General features: G+C 41.8%; 1 protein-coding gene across 3 annotated transcripts in view; it reads left to right on the forward strand.

The window, feature by feature from the left end:
* The first annotated feature begins 3,005 nt into the window (after positions 1–3,005).
* The window catches only part of LOC122559103 (protein bassoon-like), a 368,910-nt gene continuing 347,025 nt past the window's right edge, over positions 3,006–24,890 (forward strand). Inside the window, exon 1 of one of the 3 annotated variants that reach the window (XM_087994486.1) lies at positions 3,006–3,144. In XM_087994486.1, the coding sequence (XP_087850612.1) occupies positions 3,017–3,144 (128 nt within the window). In that variant the 5' untranslated portion in view covers positions 3,006–3,016. Of the gene's footprint in view, positions 3,145–3,866; positions 4,059–4,632; positions 4,720–24,890 lie in introns of those variants that run through there. The other 2 variants (XM_087994487.1, XM_087994488.1) reach the window with 2 other exon arrangements.

A 24,890-nucleotide genomic window follows, 5' to 3' on the forward strand; every position in this document is an offset into this window, starting at 1 on the left:
CACTCGCATCTATAGACATTTTCTTACCATACCTGGAAACCTGCCAATACAGTAACAGCTATTGTTTACTGAGCCATTAAATTTGCAGAAAGGTTTTGGCTATAGCAAATTTATAGTATGTGCATTGGCAACTTGATGCAAATTTTCCAGCCTTTAGTCTGCCTCCACATCAACTGGTGTGTATTGTTTTTAGTCTTCCAGTTTTTTTTTTACAGTTGTCTATTATTGAATTCCATGTAACAATGTGATTTGTGAAACAAATACTCATGTAAGTTAATTGAGTCATTTTCAGCACAGAAAATGGCAATTCTGTCTTTCAGGTCCATACCAGCTTCCTGTTGAGAAATGAAGTTAGTCCCAATTCCCCACCTAATCCTCAGTTGATACTATTAAGATCCTTTTTGAAGAATTCTCTTTATTAACTCATGCAATGAGGGAATATAAGACATTAAGAAAAATAAACATTTTAAGTTGTAAGAGAGAGACAAGTTGCAACTTCCCCTTTTTTTGCAACACCTCAGATGGCAATTTAAAAGTTCCAAGTTTGAGTCAAGGTATTTCATCAGGAAATGTTGAGACAAACTTTTCAGCAGAACTTTATCCTTTATCAGGAAAACTTCACAATTTATGAGTTGATCAAGCCTTTTAGTTTGGAGAGCACTTAGTACATTGCCACTAAAAGCTCAAAACAACTTACAATGCATGCAAGAGAAATCCTTGTAATCCTCTGGGATATTAAGCTAGGCAGTCCATTAGATAGGTACCAGAGTTTGACTTAGCTGGTTTTGGGTTTAAGTGCTGCATTGTCAAAGGTAATGGTTTGGGTTTTACTGCAAAAATAATGATGAACCTTAGTACGTTTTCAGTTTCTAATTGCAAGTCATTAGCAACTTTTAGTGATTATTTGCATACAATTTCATTTAGAAATGCTGCCATACATATTTTGCTCCTCCAAAAATTCTGGAATCAGCATATTGCTGCCTCACTCACTATTCAAATACATTGAAGAATATAAAATTCTTATAATGCCCTCATATCTATCCAATGTATGCTATATGTAAGTGCCTGGTAGGTCTCAACTGCTAGGTGAAAGTGAGCACTGCAGATGCTGGAGAGTCTGAGGCGAAAAGTGTGATGCCCGAAAGCCACAACAGGTCAGGCAGCATCCGAAGAGCGGGAGCGGGGTCGACCTTTCGGGCATAAGCCCTTCAACAGAAAGTCTCATTTGCTGTCAAACAACCTTACCAGAACTGAACATTTTATATGTTCAAAGTCAGCTTCCTCCAGATTTTTGTTTTTGTTGACGATTTAAACAAATACATTATCATTCTTAAGAAATTATTTCTCATTTCTGTCTCCAACTCTCTGAATCTAATCTTGATATTTTTGTTCTGTACCTCAATGACATTGTTTTATTTTCGTGCAAATTTGAATATCGTATTCAAAGAATTGCAAATGCTGAAGATCTGAAACAAAAAGACAACATATAGAGAAACTCAGCAGGTCTGGTAGTATCTGTGGAGAGAAAGCAGTTAACGTTGCGAGTGCGGTTACCCACTGCGTTTCTCCAGCAATTTTTGTTTTTGTTTCAGATCCTCAGCATCAGTTGTTGTGCGTTTTATTTTACCACATACTCTGTAGAGGGCGCTGTGCTTTAGGCTGATGTCGGCAGAAAAGTGCAAGTTGGGTGAATATTTGGCGCAAGAACGAAATCTTGTTGCGTTATGCGCCTTAAACTTTCATTCTTTTCAAAAATAAAGAAACATCCTGAGTTAGCAGAATCTTAAAGTCAGTGAGTTCTTTGAGTAACAAAAACAGATTGCTGGAAAATCTCAGCAAGTCTGGTAGCATCCGTTTCGGTTTCAGTGACCCTTCTGAGTTCTTCAGGTATTCTGGCAATTATTCTGTCGTATCTAAAACCAGAATAACTGGCATCCAATTTACTGTATACAAAGAACAGCTTTACCGTTATTTGCCACAAAAACGACGTTAAAACGTGAAAGCAGTTTGAAATTTACCAAATCATATGATTAAAAGCTACATAATTATTTTTCTCAGCCATTTCTCACCTAGGAAGCTATTTCCAATGACCAAGAAATAAAACTGTGTTTATATCGCATTATTGCAAATAATTGAATACAGTGGGGGTAGGGGCTTGTAAAACGAAATGAATCCTTTTAGTACAGACATTCAGTTCAGAAAGAGAATGAAGGATTATAAGGATTGACATTTCGAAAAATAATGGGGCTTGCCTTGGCATATGCAAATTCCTGAGATCTTGGAACCATGGAGATGTCCTGCCAAGAAAGAGCTGCAGAATGTATAGTACATTCAGGGTATTCTGGAATTCTATTTGATTTGTTAGTTGGAGGGAGCCATGTAAGTATCACAGGAGATTAAAAGGATTGCGTGCAGACCACACTAATCCACTCATTCATAAGAACAATGTTGGCGAGAAGAGTCAACTGGGAGACTTTTGCGCATGCCCACTACTCCCCATAGGGCCGCAGGGAAAAAAATGAAATGGGCATGCCCACGGCCAGAGAAAGGAGACCGTCGGCAGAGACTCCTGCCGCTGGGAAGAAAGAGGGCACTCTGCGCAAACTCAATACCGTCACCCGCTCGGAGATGAGGGAAACAATCTGCGCAGGTGCAGTTCCGTCACCCGCCTCGGAGGGCCGGCGACAAACTACGCAGGCGTAGTGCTGTCTCCCGCGTTTGGCAGATCAGGACGGTGAGCGCAGGCGTAGTACGGTGTGCAGTCGCGGCGGGGGTGGGAAAGGAAGAGCTCTGCCAATATGCGCAAGCGCAGTTCAATTAATTCGCTCGGGGGGGCTACGAAGACAGAGCGCAGGCGCAGTACTGCCCGCTTGCTCCCTGGTGGGAAGGGGCGGTGCGCGCAGGCGCAGTGAGGCCTCGTTGGGGAGGCAGGGATTTTGGGGAGGGGGGGAGGGAGAGGAGAAGATGGTTTTGATGGCGGAGGGGAGGCTTCGCTGAGCGGCAGCCCTCGCTCGACATGGGCAACGAGAACAGCTTGGAGACCGGCGAGCTGGAGCCCCCCATCTCGGCGCCGGCTGCAGCGCCACTGAAAACACCCGCGGCCCCGAACGGAGCGCCCGGGGGACGGGCAGCGGCGGCCGGCAGGTGAGTAAAGCGGGGCGGCGGAGCGGGGATTCCCGGGCTAGAGAGAGAGAGAGAGAGAGCGCGCACACACACACACACACACCGACCGAGCCAGTCTTCCCCTGGCACGATCACGGTGACCTGTGCTGACCGAGAAGGCCGAGGCCGGCCCCCGCTGGAGAAGGGCGGAGGTTCAGGGACAGCCAGAGCCAGAAGGTGGCTCCCAGCCCGGCAACAGAAGGGCTTGAGTGAGTCTGGTCGGGGGCAGGCTTGCAACCCGCACTCAGTTGTTTCAAACAGTTTTTTTTTTGCAGAGATACTTATCGGATACAAACGCCCCACAGTCAGCGATCGCTCGGGGCACACTATAAATGTTTGTTGTTCCTGTTCTGTTTGGATTGCAGTATAGAAAAGCTTTGCCTGGACAGCAACCAAGACTGATTTGCCTCCCCTACTATTCACCCCTCTCTCTCTCTCTCTCCCCCCCCCCCACGCTCTTCCCCTCCCTCTTCCCCCCCCCCCCCCCCAACACACCAAAATGTTGATGCACGCAGCCCCTGAGTCACACGAATCCTTCATAATTATGGGATTTTTGGGACGGGTGAGTTGTATTGAACCAGTGAAAGGGCAGCGAACTCGAAAGGGAACATGTGAATTCACAAAGCCAGCTGTAGTATTCGCTTCGGTGGTTGAGGCTTTTTTTTTTAAAAAATGCCACTGGATTCCGAAAGGGAGGGCATTACCGCGGCTGCAATTCACGATGAGTGAAATGCAACAGGAAGCTGTCACCCAGTAGGGAAAGCAAACAGACAAGCCAGAGGTGCAGAAATAATCAAATAGAAAACGGTACCCAGGGGCAGAGTTAGTGAGCAAGGAGACAGTGAGCAGACCGACACTACAGAAAGATGGATCAGGATTTGTTTTCGGTCGACCCTGTAAGTGTTCGGGAGTGATGTGTTTGGGTTTAATGGTTTTCACGCGAATGTGGTGGAGCAGATTGTGTCTTGGATTACAGAGTGATGGGGGGGGAGAGTAGGAGACGATGTTTCAGAATGTTATGTAGTGTCAGGGAGGTGCTTGATTGAACCTCCCAAGTGTGGCTGAAAAATCATATCTTGAAGGTTGTTCAGCTGTTTTGACATGTTGGTGACGGGGCTGTTGAAAACCTTGCAGTAAAGAGTGCAACTTTGAAGAGGGAACAGAGCGAAGAGCTCCACAATAGAAATCAACTATGAATCGGTTTAAAGATTGACTGCGCATCAGGACAGCTGGAGTTTCGGCGCCAGAACTAGCTGTCCTTTCAGAACCAGACCACCGGCCACAGTGCTGGCTGGCAATAGTTTAACTTTTTGTTGATTCTTATTAAACCAACCAAGAGCAGCAAATCTTTCGGTATTCGCTTTTTTTCCCCCTGCAAGATTGATGTATGATTCAAACAGTCATTCATACATTGATCTTTAGATGTCTTGATATATGATGTTTGCAGTGCTAAAATTTATGAGCTACAAATGAGGTCTCCAGGTTTGTTTATGGCCGCCAGTATTCCCATCGGAGTAAAGAAGAATGAACTCTGAGGATAGCTGAGTGAAGAATTGGGTAAAGTGTATATGTATTGACAGCTGTTTGTGTTATATTTGTTGGGTTGCTTAGTTGAAGCAGCATTGACGGCAATTACTAGCTTCAGTGCTCGGCCGAATGCAGCCAGGCAGAACATTCGAGTGCAAAACTGCCTCGCTTAAAATATGAGGAGAAAACTGATTTCTTTGCCACCAATGTTCGTTATTCACTCCCGGTGTAATCTGCCGATACATGTCGTGTTCTATGATCATTATTGAAGCTTTCTTTGAAAAAAATATAATCATGATGTTCCAGTTCCGTTCTAAGCGCACGATGATCGCTTGGTGCAGACATTGTCAGCACTATCTCCCCAAGCAGCGTGTGCCGTTGATTAAGAGCTGCCTCTTTCAATTCCATTTTATCGCTGCATTTTGTTTCTCTGGATGGTGCTGAAACACCGCACGCTCCGCTAATGGGAGCTGTCTATTTCAGAACCACATTTTAATCAGCTGGGCACCCATGTGTCTCTAATCAGCGATAGTATCTGTTTCCGCATGAGTATAACTCCACAGAAGCTGTAGATTTTGAGGGTTCATTGTTGGTGTTGAAGCAGAGGGCTTTAAGCTTCTGTATGCATGTTTATGAACGACCCAAGCATTTGTCCAAAACAGTCTAATCTCTGCGCGCTCGGAGGAGCGACATTGGGAGCTGTCCATTTCAGCACCACTCTCTTCCGAAAACGCACAGGCTTTACAATTCGTGTTACTCATACGATTTTGATCCTTTGAAACAGCTAAAATAGTACAATAAAGACGAAAAATAATTTGCATTTTGGATTTTATGACTCACTGTATTACTTAAGAATCAGACGTTACAACCAGAGCGTGTCTGACGTTTGAGTATTGTTGCTGAAGGTCCATCATTCCAAATGACAGTGGGATGAATGTAAATTAAATTCGGGAATGCTAGGTTTGATTCTAACACCCCAGCCGTGACATGACTGAGTTCCCTTCAATGCTGATATAGGACGAAAGAACTGATATTGTCCCAATGCTGCAATAAAATCACAAGATTTAGCCTCAGTTGTTGTTACATTTGCCATTTTAAAAATATATTTTAATTATAATGGTACAGAACGATGCTGAATGCTGGCATTCGAGTGTAGTAACATAAACATGTTAACTTATATGTGAAAGCAAAGGTAGATGTGACGTGGTAGAAACATAAAAATGTCAAAATTGCGATGCTTAAATACATTTGGAATAGAACAACATGGCAAATACATCTAATTTTTATCAAATAATAGCAAAATGCTGTTGATGCTGGAAATCTGAAACAAAAAGATGGTGCTGGAGAAAGTCGGCAGATATGGTAGCATCTGTGGAGAGAGAAACATAATTAACATTATGAATCTGCTATGAATTCTGAAAAGACTGAAAGAGTCATATCAGACTTAAAATATTATTTCTCTCTTCACAGATGTTGCCAGACCTGCTGAGATTCTCTAGAAAATGTATGTATTTATTTTAGCTTTTATCAAAACCAAAATCAGAAGTTGCTGGAAAAACTCAGCAGGTCCGACAACAAAGTTAACATTTTGGGTCCAGTGACCTTTCTGAACCCCTTGATTCTTTTGGTGTTTTTTTAAAGCTTTTATCAATGTTATTTATGAATTTTTAGTGATTAATTATATTTGGCTTAATAGAAGAATTTTCAATCTGATTTGAGTCATTCATTGTATCACTATCCAATAAATGTGCAGCCAGCAATTGCTGCAAAACCAGATCTTTTGAAGCAATTAGGAAAGCTAATCAAAGTGTTATTGTTTAATGTGAGGTGAATTGAATCCAAAAGTAGTAGATTATGCTTTAGATGTACAGGAATTGGTGAGACAACATCTAGAGTACTGTTGAAGAGTGTAGTGCTGGAAAAGCACAGCCGGTCAGGCAACATCGAAGGAGCAGGAGAGTTGACGTTTCAGGCAAAAGCCCTTCATCAGGAATGAGGCATGTACAGTATTGGTCATAACGTCATAGAGATGTACAGAATAGAAACAGACCCTTCAATCCAACCTGTCCATGCCGACCAGATATCCCTACCCGATTTAGTCCCACCTGCCAGCACCCGGCCCATATCCCTCCAAAATGTTGCAATTGTACTAGCCTCCATCACATCCTCTGGCAGCTCATTCCATACATGTACCACCCTCTGTGTGAAAAGTTTGCCCCTTGGGTCCCTTTTATATTTTTCCCCTTTCACCCTAAACCTATCCCCTCTGGTTCTGTACTCCCCCACCCCAGGGAAAAGACTTTGTCTATTTATCCTATCCATGCCCCTCATAATTTTGTAAATCTCCATAAGGTCACCCCTCAGCCTCTGATGCTCCAGGGAAAACTGCCCCAGCCTGATCAACCTCTCCCTATAGCTCAAATCCTCCAACCCTGGCAACATCCTTGTAACTCTTTTCTGAACCCTTTCAAGTTTCACAACATCTTTCTGATAGGAAGGAGACCAGAATTGCATGCAATATTCCAACAGTGGCCTAACCAATGTCCTGTACAGCTGCAACATGATGTTCCAACTCCTGTACTCAATACTCTGACCAATAAAAGAAAGCATACCAAATGCCTTCTTCACTATCCTATCTACCTGTGACTCTACTTTCAAGAAACTATGAACTTGCACTCCAAGGTTGTTTTGTTCAACAACACTCCCTAGGACCTCACCATTAAGTGTATGCGTCCTGCTAAGATTTGCTTTCCCAAAACTCCATCTGTCACTTCTCGGCCTATTGGCCCATCTGGTCAAGATCCTGTTGAAATTTGAGGTAACCTTTTTGTTATCTACAAACTTACTAAATGCACCTCTTATGCTCACATCCAAACATTTGTGGAAATGACAAAAAGTAGAGGACCCAGCACCGATCCTTGTGGCACTCCACTGTTCACAGGCCTCCAGTCTGAAAAACAACCCTCCACCACCACCTTCTGTCTTCTACCTTTGAGCCAGTTCTATATCCAAATGGCTAGTTCTCCCTTTATTCCGTAAGATCTGACCTTGCTAATCAGTCTCCCATGGGGAACCTTGTTGAACGCCTTACTGAAGTCCATATAGATCACATCTACCGCTCTGCCTTCAGCAGTCCTCTTTGTTACTTCTTCAAAAAACTCAATCAAGTTTGTGAGACATGATTTCCCACGCACAAAGCCATGTTGACTATCCCTAATCATTCCTTGACTTTCCATATACATGTACATTCTGTCCCTCAGGATTCCCTCCAATAACTTGCCCACCACTGACATCAGGCTCACTGGTTTATCGTTCACTGGCTTGTCCTTACCACCCTTCTTAAACAGTGGCACCACATTAGCTAACCTCCAGTCTTCCGGCACCTCATCTGTGACTACCAATGATACAAATATCTCAGCAAGAGGTCCAGCAATTACTTCTCTAGCTTCCCACAGAATTCTAGGGTACACCTAATCAGGTCCTGGGGATTTATCCACCTTTATATATTTCAAGACATCCAGCACTTCCTCCTCTGTAATATGGACATTTTGCAAGGTGTCACCATCTATTTAGCTACTTTCTATATCTTCCATATCCTTTTTCACGGTAAATACTGATGCAAAATGCTCGTTTAATATCTCCCCCCATTTTCTGCTGCTCCACACAAAGGCTGTCTTGCTGATCTTTGAGGGACCCATTCTCTCCCTAGTTATCCTTTTGTCTGAGTTTAATAAGTAGGTTTCAAATTTGAATTTTTCTGGGTGATGCTCTCTGATCTTGGTTAACTAGATCCCACTTACAGAACTTGGTGCTATTTCTTTCTTTAAAATCTGATTTTAGAATTCAGTATTTTTAGAAGGATTTCACTGTTTGAAGCTGTGCATCACTTCGTGAAATATTCACTTCAGATTGCTGTGTAAATTTCAGAATTCAGGAAAGAGCCTCCAAGGAAAGCAGCAGGGATGTACTGAAGAAAGCAAGGAATTTGTTTTATTTACACTGCACAAAACTCAACTTTCTTGAAAAGGTTGAAATCTATTTCAAGCTGAAAGAATGTTCTTGATTGGCAGCATTTCTCTGCTTTGTGCTGGATAAAGAAGGATCAATTGCAGCAGATGTGGAAATGTTATTCATGAAAGTATCACTTGGCAGCATTACAGCTTGTTCAGTAAAATTATTAATTATACAATCTATGAACTATATATTTTAAATTATGGAATTGAGAAATTCAGATGTATGTTTTAGATACAAAGATTTGAAAGAAAAAAAGTCATAGATCTGTTGCACATTAGCATGATTTTATTTGTTTTCTCTCGGTTTTTTGGCCTTTCCTCTAAGCAATCGCATATATTGCTTGGGTGTCAGCTCCACAGTCACTGATGGCCATCTGGTAGTTCAGCCAAGAGATCATTCTTCATTAGCACCAACAGGTTATTTGGTTTTACAGCCGAGTTTTATCGGTTTGATGCCAGATAATCACTTTCCAGAAATGCTCGCTTGATAATTAGGAGCACAAGTTGATTTTGCTCTCTCCTTTGACTTTCTACCCAGGGACAGTGACATAGTTGTGTTCCTCCTCCTTCAGATAGATGACTATATGCACCAAAGACCAGGGAATCTGTTAGCTTTTAGTCCGTATCAAAGAATACCATATCCACTATTCTCTTGAGCTGTGTTAACATTATTAGCAACAAAAAGAACAAATTATGCTGTGGAAATTGAAAGGATATAAATTACTAAACTTAATATTCTAGTCATGATAGCAAGATGCAAACATTCACAGTTCTCACAACTTTTTCAACAGCATCTTTCAATGAAGTTCAACAAGATTACTCCTTTTATTTTAGAGATGGGTGACAAATGCCAGTGCCATCCATGTCTCACGAACAAATTAAAACATTCTTTCCCACACTGTAATGCACTTGGCTATTTTTGCAGAAAAGAAAATAGAGATTCTGCTTTTGTAATTTGTTGCTTTCACTTTACCACATGGGTCCAGTTTATATTTTATCTTGCCAGTGAACATCCTAGAACATTAGCAAAATAAGAAATGGAAAATGTCACAAATGGAAATAATGCTGCTATTCATTTTCAAGATTCTATCTTCCATCATGGATATGATAGATACTAGTAATGTGTTAGTAATAACCAATGGCCTGGAGTAATAATCCACACACCAGGAGTTCAAATCCTCACATGGCAATTTGTGAAGATTATTTAATTTTTTAAAAGAAAACCTAAAATGAATTTGAAATGAAAAGATGTCAAGTAAAATGAAACTGTCTGGTTTTTCTAAAAACTAAAGTGGCATTCATGTCCATCAACAAACCAGACCTTTCACACTCACCTAACCTAATTGATCGTTCCAATGTAGTTGACTCATAACTATGCAATGGTAGTAGCACTGATGAGAACAAAAGCATTCTTAGCCTAGTTAACAGTATACTGAGCCCTTCGTTACCATCTCGTGTGCTAATGTCACTGTTAGGAACGTTACTTTACATACTCGCTAGCCTGACATAGGAATGGTTCTGGAATATGACTATAAGCAAAAAGCCCCACAGGCAGTCCAGGCACATTAGACATACCAGCTGGTGGGGGAAAGGAGTAATGTGTGGACACAGTTGAGTGAGTTTGGCACTTGGAGTTTGAAGCATGGAAACCTTGCTATGAGTTTCAGTGCTTCAGGTTGACATTACCATCCTCTTACTTCAGTTGTTGACCAGCATATGGATGAAGCACTAAAAGTTGGGGGCTGGGGGAGAGGAGATGTGACATCAAATTTTCTTCTTTGCATGGAGGAATTGATGTCTTACACCTGCAATTGGCAGAGTGAGGAATTCCTACAGTAGTGCTTGGGGCTGGGACAGTAGTCAACAGATTCCACAACTACATTCCAAGATCTAACACACATTCCCCAATGATGTGTGTGGGGGCACTCATGTTGGACTCAGCTGAATTCTGAGCAGCATGTGCTCTCCCCTTCCCTGTCTCTAGCACAGATTCTCAACCTGTCCGCCTCTACTACCACTATCACCTTCCCCCTGTGCTTTCTCTCCCTCCTGTCTCCCACGTGGTTGCTCTCACCACCAGTCATCCGCACAAGCCCTCACCGTTGCTCCCTCCATCTCCCATGTGGTTTATTTGCTCCCACCTGACTCCTGTGCAGTTTCTTGCTCCTCACAGCCCCATGTGGTCCTGGTGCTTGCCATTTCCCTTGCCTTTCACAGTTCCTCACATTTGCCACACCCCTCCCCCCCAGCCCAATGTGGCCCCTGACACTTCCACACCTCTTGCCTCACATGGCCCCTGGCACTGAACTAACTGTGCCCTGCAGGTACTCAGACCCCTCAGCACTAGCATGAACTCCACCCCCCACTGGGCCACCGCTGGAGAAGGTGGGCGGAGGAGGAGGAGACGTGGTGGCCAAATGCATCAAAACATCATCTTTGCAGGAGGAATTGATGTCTTACAACTGCAATTGTTGTGTCATTATAGTTGCAAAACCAAAATGTATACCTTTTTATAAATAATCTTGTGAGAGTACCTTTGTTATATAAATGGCGGTAATTCAAGATGGATGATAAATGTTGGCCTTGTAGGAATGTGTGCAGCTAGAAATGGAATTTAACAAAAAATTGTATCACTAACCAAAATGGGCAATTGTAATAATATTATACTGTCTCCAGTTTTATGCTGTTCTGATTGTAAAAAGCCATCTATAAACGCCACAGCCTGGAGGTTTCACTGGAATAGGCTTTTCTCTTTGATGAATTTCTTCCTGATACCGCATGGTCTGCAAAAGATCACAGAATTTTATTATAAATAAATTGCGTTCACATAACTAAAGTTCCATCTACCTTTGGCTTTAATTTGAAAATTAATATGACCAAAGTAGGACCCACCACAAACTCTATCATGTTGCAGAAAACATTAATATTCATTGGAATGATTCTGAGAATTGTTCTCTTTTGTAAGCATTTGAGGACAGGCCAAAAATAAGATTTTTTTTAACTATTCACAGGATGTGATCATTGCTGGCAAGCCAAGGTCTAATTACTCTTGAGAAAGGGGTGGTGATCTGTCACAGTCAGTGGCACAAGGTCTGTTAGCGGACAGAGTTCTAGACTTTTGATCCAGTGACAGTGAAGGAATAGTGATATAATTCCAAGTAAGAATGTTGTGTGATTTGGAGGTGTCCTGCACAAATCTTACGTGATCAAGGGTCCCAAGTTGGAAAGATGCTGTTGAAAAAAATTCATGGCTAGTTATTGTAGTGGAATTTTTTTCAGATTTTATTGTCATGTGGACTCAAGTACAGAAGTACAGTGAGAAGTGTATAATGGCGCCATGTTAAGTATCAATGTATCTAGATACAAAAAAACATAGTTACAAAGTAGTAAGAGAAATAAGAGTTAAGAAGTTAAGTGTTACTTCATACAACAGTAGGAAAATAAAGAAATAAGGCAACGATTAATATTAAAGTCTTATGTACTTTAAAGTAGGCAAATAAAGGAATATGACCCAGGTTCAAATCAACAGATTGCACATTCACATTCCAGATTCTAACACACATTCCCCAATGATGTGTGTGGGCAGTCAAGTTGGCCTCAGCTGAATTTTGGGTAGCATGTGCTCTCCCCTCCCCTGTCTCTAGTGCAGATTCTCACCCTGTCCTCCACCACCATCACCACCACCCTGTGCTTTCTTTCTGTCCTGTCTCCCACGTGGTTGCCACCACCACCAGCCATCTGCACAAGCCTCATCCCTACTCTCTCCATCTCCCAGGTGGTTCATTTATTCCCTCCTGACTCCTGTGCAGTTTCTTGCCCCTCGCAGCCCCACATGACCCTGGTGTTTGCCATTTCCCTTGCTTTTCACAGTTCCTCACAGTTGCCACACCCCTCAGCCCAATATGGCCCCTGGCACTTCCACACCTCTGTGGAATTTCTTCATTCAGGATGGTGTATCTTTTGAGGTTCTCTGTCTTTAGCAGGCTGTGGAAGCTTAACCATTGAGCACGATAGATTTCTTGGTACTGATGACATCAATGGAAATGAGATAAATAGTCAGCCATGATCTTATTGAAAAAGTGAAATCAATGGGCCAATTTGCATAATTCTTTTCCAGTGTTTCTGTGATACACTTTTGTTTTGGAAAGCCATGATTGGATTTGCCTCAACCAGACTCTTGGGCATGGAATTTTATATCTTAACCACAGCCTGCATTATTTTTCTTTCATGGGATTGGTTGCCATTGGCTAGGCCAGTATTTATTGCCCTTTAGAAGGTGGTTGTGACCTGCCTTTTTGACCTGCTCATCTATTAAAGGGCCCCCCATAAAATGCTGTGAACAAAAATATATTCTCCTGTCGGAGAAAGTGAGGACTGCAGATGCTGGAGATCAGAACTGAAAAATGTGTTGCTGGAAAAGCACAGCAGGTCAGGCAGCATCCAAGGAGCAGGAGAATCGACGTTTTGGGCATAAACCCTTCTTCAGGAATATTCTCCTGTCACCAATTTGTGTTTTTCTGCTACTTACTTTAAATCGGTGTCCTCTGGTTCTGGATCTTTCTGCAATCAGAAACAATTTCTCCTTAGTTACTCAGTTAATCTACCTTAGGAGTTTGAACTCCTCTATCGAATCTCCTCTTCAGTACAAACAGTTCTATCTCTCTATCCTGTCTCTACAACTGAATTTTCTTGGACTGGGAACCATTGCTCTGAATCTTTTTTTGTACAGTCTCTCATGCTTTTTCATTCTTCCTGAAGTGTGGTGGGAGAAACTGGATATAATATTCCACTTGACGTTAATCATAACTGTACAGGTGATCTGTTTGTACGATTTATCATAACTGCCTTTCCTTTGTGCTCTATGTCCATCTTTACAACATTCATGCTTTTCTAATTGTTTCCTCAAGCTGCCTTGCCACAGTCAAAATGGTTTGTGTACAAATGCCCTCAGGTCCTTTTGCTCCTCTAGTATATATTTTTAATTAACCTGTTCAGAAATGTTATGATACAGCTTTAGAATAGGTGGGACTTGAACCCAGGCTTTCTGATCTTGATTTGGGTACTGTACCAAAGTGCCACAAGAAGCCTGTCCTCTAGAATTGGAGATATTTTCTAATGAATTTGTTCAGGGAAGCAATTATGCATCAGTAGACAATTTAAAATATTTGTCCCGGTCCTCCCAGTAGAATATTTCTATTAAACCTATTTCTATTTGGATATGTTTTGTCACACCTCAGGAGCAGTTGGAACTTGAACCCACTTCCTCTGGGGGTCCTAGGAAACGACACTACCACTGCATCTCAAGAACCCAGTATTTCAGTGCATTACGTTCAGTCCCTAGCATGGAGATTTAAATTAGAAAAATTTGTAAGTGGACAAACTGTAGTGGCTGGGAATTGAAGCCAGATCATCTGCCTGGAAGGCAGCTATGCTCATTGCTATACATGCTTTATTTTATCTCCTTGTTCTCCTAACCAAATTGAATGATTTCACAGTGCCTTGATGTCAAGGGCAGTCAGTCTAACCTCATGTCTTGAATTCAGCTCTTTTGTCCATGATTGGACAAAGGCTGCAATTAGATCTTGAGCTGAATAATCCTCATGGAACTCAACTAAGCATCACTGAGCAGGTGAATAAGTGCCACTTGACAATAGTGCCAAGTTGACAAAAGATGACAAAAGTTGCCATCCCTTTGCTGACGATTAAAGGTAATCTAATCTGGCAATAATTGTGGACAGCATCGTTCAGGGCAGTTTTGTGATTGAGGAGTAAATATCTGTGCTGTAGCTGTACCTGCAACAGCTTTCTCAAGGTGTGGCATTGTTTGGAGCTGAAGTCCTCAGCTGTTGGGGCCTGATACCCTTTTGTGTCATTCATGCATTCAGATATTTCTTGGTATGATGTAGAGTGATTGATTTGTCTGAAGACTGGTTCCTGTGCTGATGGAGACACCCAGCAGGAGGCTGCAAGGTGTTGTCCATTTGGGTATTGGTTGAAGATTGTTGCAAAAACTTTGATTATGTCTTGGCATTCTTTGCCATTGTTGAGGAAAGGGATATTAATTTTTTGGACACAGATACCAATAGGTTCAAAAAATATTTATTTCAGAAATAATTATACTATCCCAATCTAGATAGAATGTAATTTTCTGAGGTTTATACGTGGAAATTATTAGTGCTGGATTAACCAACTGTGCCCATAGAGGTAACTAGCCCTTTATGTCTAAGAATTAATTCTATAAGGATTGCTTGTTTTATCTGAATTGATTGCAGTAAAATGGAAGTGATCAGCTGCACACTTAGGAAATGGAGTTCTTTGTAAATGTTCATTAGCAGAAATGCTTTTCCATTGTTGTGTGATTTGAAAGCCTCAGAGGCTAGGAATACTGCAGCAAGTAAATAATCACCTCGTGACTCCCCAAATCCTATTCATCATCGACAAAGCAGTAAGTCAGAGTGTGGCAGAATACTCCTCACTTGCCTGGATGAGTGCAACGCCAAAAACACTCATGAAGATTGACAAAATAACCCATTTGATTGGCACCACATTCACAAGCATCTACTCCCTCCATCACTGTCGCTCAGTAGCAGCAGTACTATCAACAAGATGCACTGCAGAAATGCACCAAAAATACTGAGACAGCACCTTCTGAACCCATTACCATTCCATCTAGAAAGACAAGGGTAGCAGGTACATGGGAACACCAGGACCTGCAAGTTCCCCTCTATGTCACTAACCATCTGACTTAGAAATATATTGCTGTTCCGTCACTGTCATTGGGTCAAAGTCCTGGAATTCACCTCCCTAAGGTGTGTCATCCTATAGCATATGGACTGCAGAAGAAAGAAAACTTATCACCACCTTCTCAAGGGCAACTAGGGTTGGGTAATAAATGCTAGCTAACCAATGACACCCACGACCCACAAGTGAATAAAAAAATTGCAGCTTGTTTGAAATGAGAAAATATTTGGTATCCAAATAAGAAATTGGACATCATAGACAACGTATAGCTTTTCGTCTTTTCTTGTATTCTAAAATGATATGTGTTATTTGAAAAAGCATCAGCTAATTTTTATACTTAATCAAAGAGCAACCTGACACCACTCACTGGACAGTGCAGTGAGAATCAAGCCCCACTATTTTCAAATTTGTCACAATTGTGAAGATTTAATGAAACTGTCAGAAGTCCAAAATAAAAACCGAAAGAACCCTGGATGCTGGAAATCAGAAACTAGAACAGACATTTCTGAAAAGGGCCAACAGGTCTTGCAGAATCTGTGGAGAGAAATCAGAGCTAACATTTCGGGTCTAGTGATCCTTCTTCAGAACAGTTCTGGGAAAGGGTCACTGGACCTGAAACGTTAACTCTGATTTCTCTACATAGATGCTGCCAGACCTGCAGAGCTTTTCCAACAATTTCTGTTTTTGCACCAGAAGTCCCAATTTGCCTCTGACTGACTGCTACTCGGGAGAAATGCAAAACCCACCAGTTCTCTTCAGTAACAGTAAAAATAATTCTATTTATTAGAATACACTTTAACAATAAGAATAAATAACAGTTCTTTTTAATTTATGTATTTTAGACATTCTCCCTTTTAAAATTCCTATATACATATACAGATATAAAAGATAAAATAAAAGGTATTATGGCTAGTGGGAAAGAAGCCAGGAGTACACAATTTTCTGTTATGAGCCCAAATCACAAAACTAGATGGATTGGTTTCACAATCCTGTTGATTCTGCAACGATGCCTCGATATTGTCGCACAGTGATGGTTAGTCTTTGGTTCACTGGTTGTCTCGTTGGACCCGCGTCTTTACTTTTGTCTTTGGGTTTTAGAATTATTTCTTTCAGCTTTTCTGAGTGTAGTTTTACTGCTCTCCTAACAGAGTTGGAGAGCGAAAATATAAACAGAAAGGAAGGAAAGATTGATGCAGCTAAATTTTGGAGGCTTCTGTATTGCCCTCTTGTTTCACTTCCCTCACACAGTCAATGTTAAACTCCAAACTGACCAATCAAAGGGTTGTTGCTGTGCTGGACTCTTAAATCTACAACAAATAACGCTAATTTGTCTGAACTCAACGTCCCTGAAAAGTAACATTGTTTCATACACATTAGTTAGCTTCATTTGTTCTTCCAGGCTATAAATTGTACGTTCTCCCCTTTTTATAAACAATGTTCATATTTCTCATTTTTAATTCATAAAGTGGTCCCTTATAGACTTGTGTTTTGAAATCTCCTTGAGTTCCATGCAAAGTGAGTACTTGTACAAGGAAGATTTGTATCTGAAATGGAGAGATGATTAATATATCTTCATTCAGTTTTTTTTTCTCATTGGTCTTCCAAAGTAGTTGTACTTACCAGTTATTAATAGTTTTCAGGTACTCACAATTTCTGTCATTACTGTCGTATTTTAAAATAAAAGTAACGAATTAAAGATTAAATTGGGGCATCATGATTTTATGGAAACCCAACTATGAAGACTAAACACAACACTGAAATTTATTCTAGTATTGCACTTTTGTTGAAGGTTTTCATAGCTTGCTCTCATCAGGACAATTTGTAAGACATGCTAGCATGAAGAGGGAAACAACGTCACGCTCTTTGAGAGCAGATTGGTGCTTGGTCACCAAGTAGGTTCTAGGAGAGGTGTTTCCACGAACAATGCACTAGTTAGATGATGACTGACTGTTAGCTGGCAAGCCGTGTTTAAATTTTAAACCAGGCTGTTCGACTCTGAGTGGTCAAGGCATTGTATTGAGAAATTAACCAGAGAATAGCTGTCATCTGCCGTGTTTCAACTGTTTTAGCACTCTTTCTGCTGATTTTCAACCACTGCCACATTATAATTTACATTGTCTTTCCTCACCCTTGCCTCTGTGTTCACTGACTGACATTGATTCCAATTTCTGCAATGGGAGAAGTGAATGATTTGATCAATATCTAATCCCATTCTGAACATGGCCTGGGAATTTGAAAAGCTTCAGTCTAGCGAGAGCTTTATTCTATATCTAAACCCATTCTCTACCTGCTCCGGAGTTTTAGATGGGGATGGTTTAGATATGCGGAGTTGGCTGAAATGGCAGGAGAACTGTAATAATGTGAGATAAGGAGTGATGCTTGTTGGATGTTAGACTGAAGAAAGATAAACTAAATGGTCAAATGTTAAATTGGGAACTGGTATCTCATCACCAAGATTTACATGTGCACAGTACAGCTCAGAGCCAGTCCCTAGAATTAGGAGACATTCTGAATCTCTTGTTATTTCTGTCAGTCAGAGCTCCCAGATTAACAAACCCAATCAAGGATCTCATAGTCAATACAATCTACCTTGCCCTTGTTCCAATCATTACATCCCTTCCCCGCTAAGTCTAGGAATATAGGCCTGTTCTTTTTCTTGTAGCTTTTCCTGGGGACATTTTCACTCAAGGTCCAGTTCCTCTGACTCTGACTTGGACATAGGTGGTGTATACTGGACCGTAGCCCAGCTCTCGCGCTCGGAGCATCTCAGGAGAGTTTCATCCTCTTCTTCAGGCAGAATGGTATCAGGGCCATCTTGGATTCTAAGGTTTCTTCGATGCTAGATGGAGTGGGTGAACCTGTAGTTTCTGTTAGCCTTTCTGCCTGTTCTGAGGGGCCAGGTATGTTTTGCTCCTGCTCCATTTGCGAGGTAGCAGCTTTCAGGTGATCATCATGTTTGTTCATGATCACCTCACCTATTCAAACTTTGTATGTCACAGGACCTGAACTTGCATTGACCTTGCCTCATTCAGGACCATTTCCCTTGTTTCAACACCAAACTTTGTTCCTTTAAATAAACTACCTCTCTTGCTTAAAGGAAGCATGTGGCCGGCATAGGCATTCCTGCTACCATTTTACCCTTAACTCTAGGAATATCAGGTTTAAACTGGTGTCGAGTCTTCTCCCTATCAGCAACTCTGCTGGAGAAATCCCTGTAGTTGCATAAGGTGTGGTCCTATAATTGAACAGGAACCGGGACAGTTTGGTGTCGAGTGAAGCTATAGGCTGCTGCTTTAAGCCCGCCTTCAATGTTTGGACTGCTCTTCCCACCAGACGATGGATGGTACAGAGCTGTCCAAACATGCTGAATGCCATTCGACGTTAGGAAATACTCAAATTCCATTCTGGTGAATGATGTCCCATTGTCTGTGACCAATTCTTCCGGGAGTCCACATATTGCAAATGATGCTCACAGCTTTTCAGTCATCTTCCCTGCGTTTGCCAAATAAACTCTATGTACATTCAACCACTTTGAGTGGTCATCCACAATGACCAAGAACATTAACCCCATGGAAGGAGTAGCACGAAAGGACGTGTAACCGAGTCTAGGGTTTATCCATCTATTTGGTTGAATGTGGGGGGTACTGCTGGCTGCAGGTTTTGCCCTTGTGGGCACTCTGGACACTGACCCACCCCAACCCTGGCCACCAGACATAACTTTTTGCCAGCACCTTCATTTTGGAAACCCTCAGGTGACCTTGGTGGATTTCAGCCAATATCTAGTGACGACTTTTACTCAAGGCAGTCACTCTGTGGTGATCTGGTTTCACCAGGTCCAGGAATGTTTCAGTTCTGGTTGTCATTGCCTCTTTGCTTTCCCCATCACCACCAGCTATTTTAGTTTTGCCAGGATGTCCACAGTCAGATATTGGCAGTGGTGACTGGATGTCCAAGGGAGGTACCACCAGTGGTGTATCTGCCAATTGAGATCGCTCAAGGCATCCACATTTGCTACTTGGCCTCCTGGATGGTGTTCCAACTTGTAATTGCATGTACTGAGAATAGGGACTCACTGTTGAATTCGATCAGAAACTTTGGGGGGTATGGCCTTGTATTGTTTAAGTAGCCCGAGAAGGATTTGTGGTTCTTTACTATTACAAATCTTTGACCAAACCTTCCTTCCCTATTGAGTGTGTTTGCATTCCGCATTAGCCAAAGTCTGGGAAACATAATCTATCGGGTGTTCCTCTCTATTGGGCCATCAGTGAGATAACACTACCCTGATACTGGGAGCATGTCAGCACCGCCTCTCACCTGGAATTGTAGTGGGTCAACAACTTAGATGAGAGCTTCTTTTTCACTTCCCTAAAGGCTACTACTTGGATAGGTGACCATTTCAAGGTGGACCCATTTTCAATAGCAGGCATCATAGTGACAAGATGGAGGCCAGGTTACGTATGAATGTTCCAAAATAATTCACTAACCCAAGACCTAATCTCCGGTACTGATGTGGGAGCTGGGACACCTTTGATCACCCTCACTGCATCTTCCAGTGGGTGTAATCTGGTCTTGTCTGTAGCCCAAGAAGTTTCTTGAGGTGCCTAGAACACATATTCTCTTCTAAGGCATATACCTGCCTGGGAGAAACGTTTAAGCACGCTGTCCAAGTTCTCCAAGTGCTCTTCATTGGTCTTTCTGACTATTAACATGTCATCCAGATAAATGGCAACCTGACTTTGTAAAATGTTCTCCATCGTCCACTGAAAAAAGATGGTGCAGGCTGATGATATCCCAAATAGCACTCTTGTATATTAGTGCAAAACCTTATCGGTATTAATTGTAGGATACTTCTATGACTCCTCATCTAGCCCTACCTATCGGTTTTGCATCCATGTCCTCTTTGCGAGGGATTGGATATTTATCTAGCTCCAAGAAGCAGTTTACTGTTTGCTTAAAACCCCACAAAGGCAAACTGATCCATCAGCCTTCACAATATGACCGCTGCTGCCCATTCTGAAACTGTCTTCGCATTTCCAGCTTCTTGATTTCTGCCTGTACTTTTGCATGTACAGCAAATGGCAGTAGGTGGGCCTTGCAGAATTATGGAATTACTTTCTGGTCAACATCTCCGGTGTCCTTAGCTCCTTTGAAAGACTCTAGACATTACTGGAAAACTTCTGGGTATTTAATTTGGCCTTCACTGAGGCAGCCATTTTCTATTCGAAAAATGTTGAGCCAAGCTGGATGAATCTTTCTCAAACAATTCTGCCCCATCAAACTTGGTCCCAAGTCTTTTACCATAATCAGTGGTAACTGAACCAACTTGTACTCATAGGAGAATGGAACTGATGTTGTATGCTTAGTCTGATGTTGCCCAGTATAGGTTCCCAAATAGCATCTCACAATTTGAGGAGGCTTGGGGTTGTATTATGCCTTAACTAAATCCATCAACTCTTGGAAGATTTTAGTATCCAGTGCCTCAGGGTAAGGTTACGCTCCTAATAATCAAGAATGCTATGCGTCCTCAAGCAGTCAGAAGGATTACTCATTGCTTTTCATCTTCTCCAATGTCATTTGCCCAGAAAATATAATGCAGTCTTTCCACATACTGGGCCCAGTCTTCAACAGTAGGATCGAATGAGTCTAGCTTCCCAAATGAAGGCATGATGCCAGAAATGCTTACCCTAACTCAAAGATTGTTATGAGCAAATTTTCTTCAGGAGCATACTGTTTTCTCTCATCAGCAGAGAGAAATAGAGATGCTGGTTAAAATAGTCACCAATACACCCTTCATTTAGATGGGCTCCGGCCAGCCAGCTCAAAGCCAGTCCCTAGAAAGAGGAGACTCTCTGAATCTCCAAAAAATATATACTTTTTTCTCTCTTTCTCTTTTCCCACACTATTGCCTGACAGCGGTAGTGTTTATTTTTCCCCAGCACCCATGTTGCTTGCGTGCCGATGTTGAACACTGAAGAACAATGAGTGCATAAATCTTTGCAGTACAACTTTGATTATCCGAACATTCATTATCTGAATTTCAGACTAACTAAACAAGATCTCAAGGTTCTGTTAAAAACGGCATTAGACAACTCAGTGTTCAGTTTTTGGTTAAACAGCGTTATGGCATGCATGGCTGGATAACCGGCACTCATAAGTTATCACTTGTTTCCAATCAGATCGATTATCTGAACGATCAGTTATCCAAATAAAATACTCCCCACCCATCTTGTTCGGATATTCAAGGTTCTACACTATTTATGTTCCACCACCAGAAAGAAAGGATACACCCGAGTTGTCAGTGACAAGCAGTGCCCTTCTCAACAATGGACAAAGCTGAGTGATCAAAAACGTGAAAGGGGAGGGCAGGGATTAAATCAAAATAGAGTTGGAGGGCAATATAAAACACTCCATTCCCTGTGCTTCCCATCGCTCCCTGAAAACCTCGAGGGTATTGGCAGACACCATGTGTTCCTTCTTCAGGGACACCTGGGCTCAAATGTAACCATGGAAGTGGAGCAGGCATTGGCCCTAATAATCCCCTCCACAGCTGCCTGGACCTGTTTTCCCCTGTTTATATCTGCCAAATCTGGGCTTCCTGATTGGTCCTTGTCATTAACCCCAATCAAGTATCTCATAGTCAATGAGATCTACCTGGCCCTCATTTCAAACACTACAGTCTTTTAGTCCAAATAACATTCTAACAGGTCTGCACTTCTCTTGCACACTGCTGTTTTCTTCATTGCTTCATTATTAGTGGCTGTGTCTAACCCTTACTTTCTTAAATCTCTGAACTTCTGCGCATTTCCATCTCCCTTAAGTTACTCCTTTAAAATGAACTTCTTTGTTCAAGCATTTGGCAACCTAGCATAGTAGCTCTTTACACCACTCAATGACAAACTTCTTCTGTCAATGCGCCTGTGAAGTGAGCAGGTATTTTTGCTGTTAAATGTACTTGTGTAAAATCATGTTATTGTGTTCATAAAGATCAATATTTGTGGTATATTTATCAAATGCATAAGTATATTAGTTGTGCTTTGACTCACAATTGTTTGTCTATCTTCCAAATATAATGCAAGGTGGTTTAATTAGAGGAAACGTGATCTGTTCCCTGGAGTTGGCCATCTTTTTTAATTATGTTGTATGCTTTTGTGAATACTATCAGGAAACCTGTTATTCAAATGACTTTAACAATAACATTAGCATCTGTCATATTAATTTTGAAAATGTGCAAATAGAGGTATATTTTCTAACGTAACTTTTATGATGTTGAAATTCCTTTCTTTAATAGCTTTTAAATGAATTGAATTTTCCCCTTGTGAATCTGATATCAATTCAAATCCTGTGTCTTATTGCTCTGATTGATCGAATTAGTTGCATTTGGAATAGAATTCTGACTAGAATGTCTTTTCTTTTATATTTTAGTTTCTTTGCCTCCCTTGTAATTTAGTAGCACTAATAACCATGTAGGATTCCAGCCAAGTCCACTTTTTCTTTTGTCATTGACATATGGGCTGTTTTCCTGCAGCAGGTCATTTGATACTGATCCAAACTAGCCATTTTCTTTTACAGTTTTGTCTTTCCTCTGCTTCACCTCGTGAAGCATCTCCAAATTGCACTGGCTTTACTGCCACCTTGGTCTAGATCAGCTTACTCACCAAAGCCTTTGTCTTGAATTTGGGATCTCCCGAAATTGATGGTTTCTTTCCTTAATAACAAAGAGAACAATGAGCCTTAATCTTGTTATAGAATTTCTCAATACCTGAGAGAGTAAAAGCAGCATGAAATTGAGACATGCAGTTTTGGATGGTCCCAGTGTTTTTATGGTGGATGAGACGTTCTGTTAGAAGCAAAATGTTAGTAATGTCCCTTATGTTACCCAGTCTGCAGATTAAAAACATTGGGCTGGATTACTTTCACAGTCCATCGATTACAAAGAAAAGTTATCCTTTGGATGTTGGATGAGGATGAGATTGGTCTCTGTTGTGATGCCTCTTGCAATTGAATTGTTTACCTGAGCCTTTTTATGACATGGCAGTGAACCTCTCTGTTAATTCAACTAACACTCAGAAAAGTTCACCTCACCTCGTAATCTATTAAAATATGAAAGCATTAGCTTTTGAAGTGCTGCTCCTTCATCAGGTTGCACAACCAGCTGATGAAGGAGCAGCGCTCCGAAGGTTAGTGCTTCCAATTAAACCTGTTGGACTATAACCTGGTGGTGTGATTTTTTTTTTTTTAACTTGGTACACCCCAGTCCAACACCGGCATCTCCAAATCATGTTAAAATATGAGTGACAGAGAACTCCCAAATTCCACCATTTAACAAAAATAATATCAATTTAATCTTTAACTCTAAAAGTGAACATTAAACAACAACTATTCACAGTGCTAAGCCCCCCTTTATCTTAACAACTTATTTTCTGCTCCAACTCTATAACAATATACTTTTGCAATACAAGCGGCACGGTGGCACAGTGGCACGAGACCCGGGTTCAATTCCCGCCTCAGGCGACTGACTGTGTGGAGTTTGCACGTTCTCCCCGTGTCTGCGTGGGTTTTCCTCCGGGTGCTCCGGTTTCCTCCCACCGTCCAAAGATGTGCAGGTCAGGTGAATTGGCCATGCTAAATTGCCCGTAGTGTTAGGTAAGGGGTAAATGTAGGGGTATGGGTGGGTTGCGCTTTAGCGGGTCGGTGTGGACTTGTTGGGCCGAAGGGCCTGTTTCAACACTAATCTAATCTAATCTAAAAAACCTAATCTAATCGAAAGCCTGTATTAAAAATACATAAACTTGGTTAGCACTGCTGCTTCTCAGCACCAGGGACCTGGGTTCGATCCCCACCTCTGGCGACTGTCTGTGTGGAGTTGGCACATTTTCCCCGTGTATGTGTGGGTTTCCTCCAGGTGCTCCGGTTTCCTCCCACGATCCAAGGTGGATTGACTATGCTAAATTGCCCATAGTGTTAGATGGATTAGTCAGAGGAAATGGGTCTGGGTGGGTTACTCTTCGGAGAGTCGATGTGGACTGGTTGGGCCAAATGGCCTGTTTCCACACTGTAGGGAATCTAATCTAATTTCAAAACTATACAGCGATTGTCATTGGTGACTTTTTTCCTTCAACTGAAGACCTCCCTGGGTCGTCAATGTTCTTTTTATTGTGATGATGTTTCATACGAAAAAAATTCCTTTGATAGTTGTTGCATTTTGGGTCTCGCGCTCTCTCTCTCTCTCCATCTCTCTCTCTCTTCTCGCTCTCTTTCTCGCACTCTTTCTCGCACTCTTTCTCGCACTCTTTCTCGCACTCTTTTCTCGCACTCTTTCTCGCACTCTTTCTCGCACTCTTTCTCGCACTCTTTCTCGCACTCTTTCTCGCACTCTTTTCTCGCACTCCTTTTCTCGCACTCTTTCTCGCACTCTTTCTCGCACTCTTTCTCGCACTCTTTTCTCGC

This window comes from Chiloscyllium plagiosum, unplaced genomic scaffold (assembly GCF_037043375.1).
Source record: "Chiloscyllium plagiosum isolate Xiang-an unplaced genomic scaffold, Cpla_swu_hap1 HiC_scaffold_14, whole genome shotgun sequence".
NCBI classification, from domain to species: Eukaryota; Metazoa; Chordata; class Chondrichthyes; order Orectolobiformes; family Hemiscylliidae; genus Chiloscyllium; species Chiloscyllium plagiosum.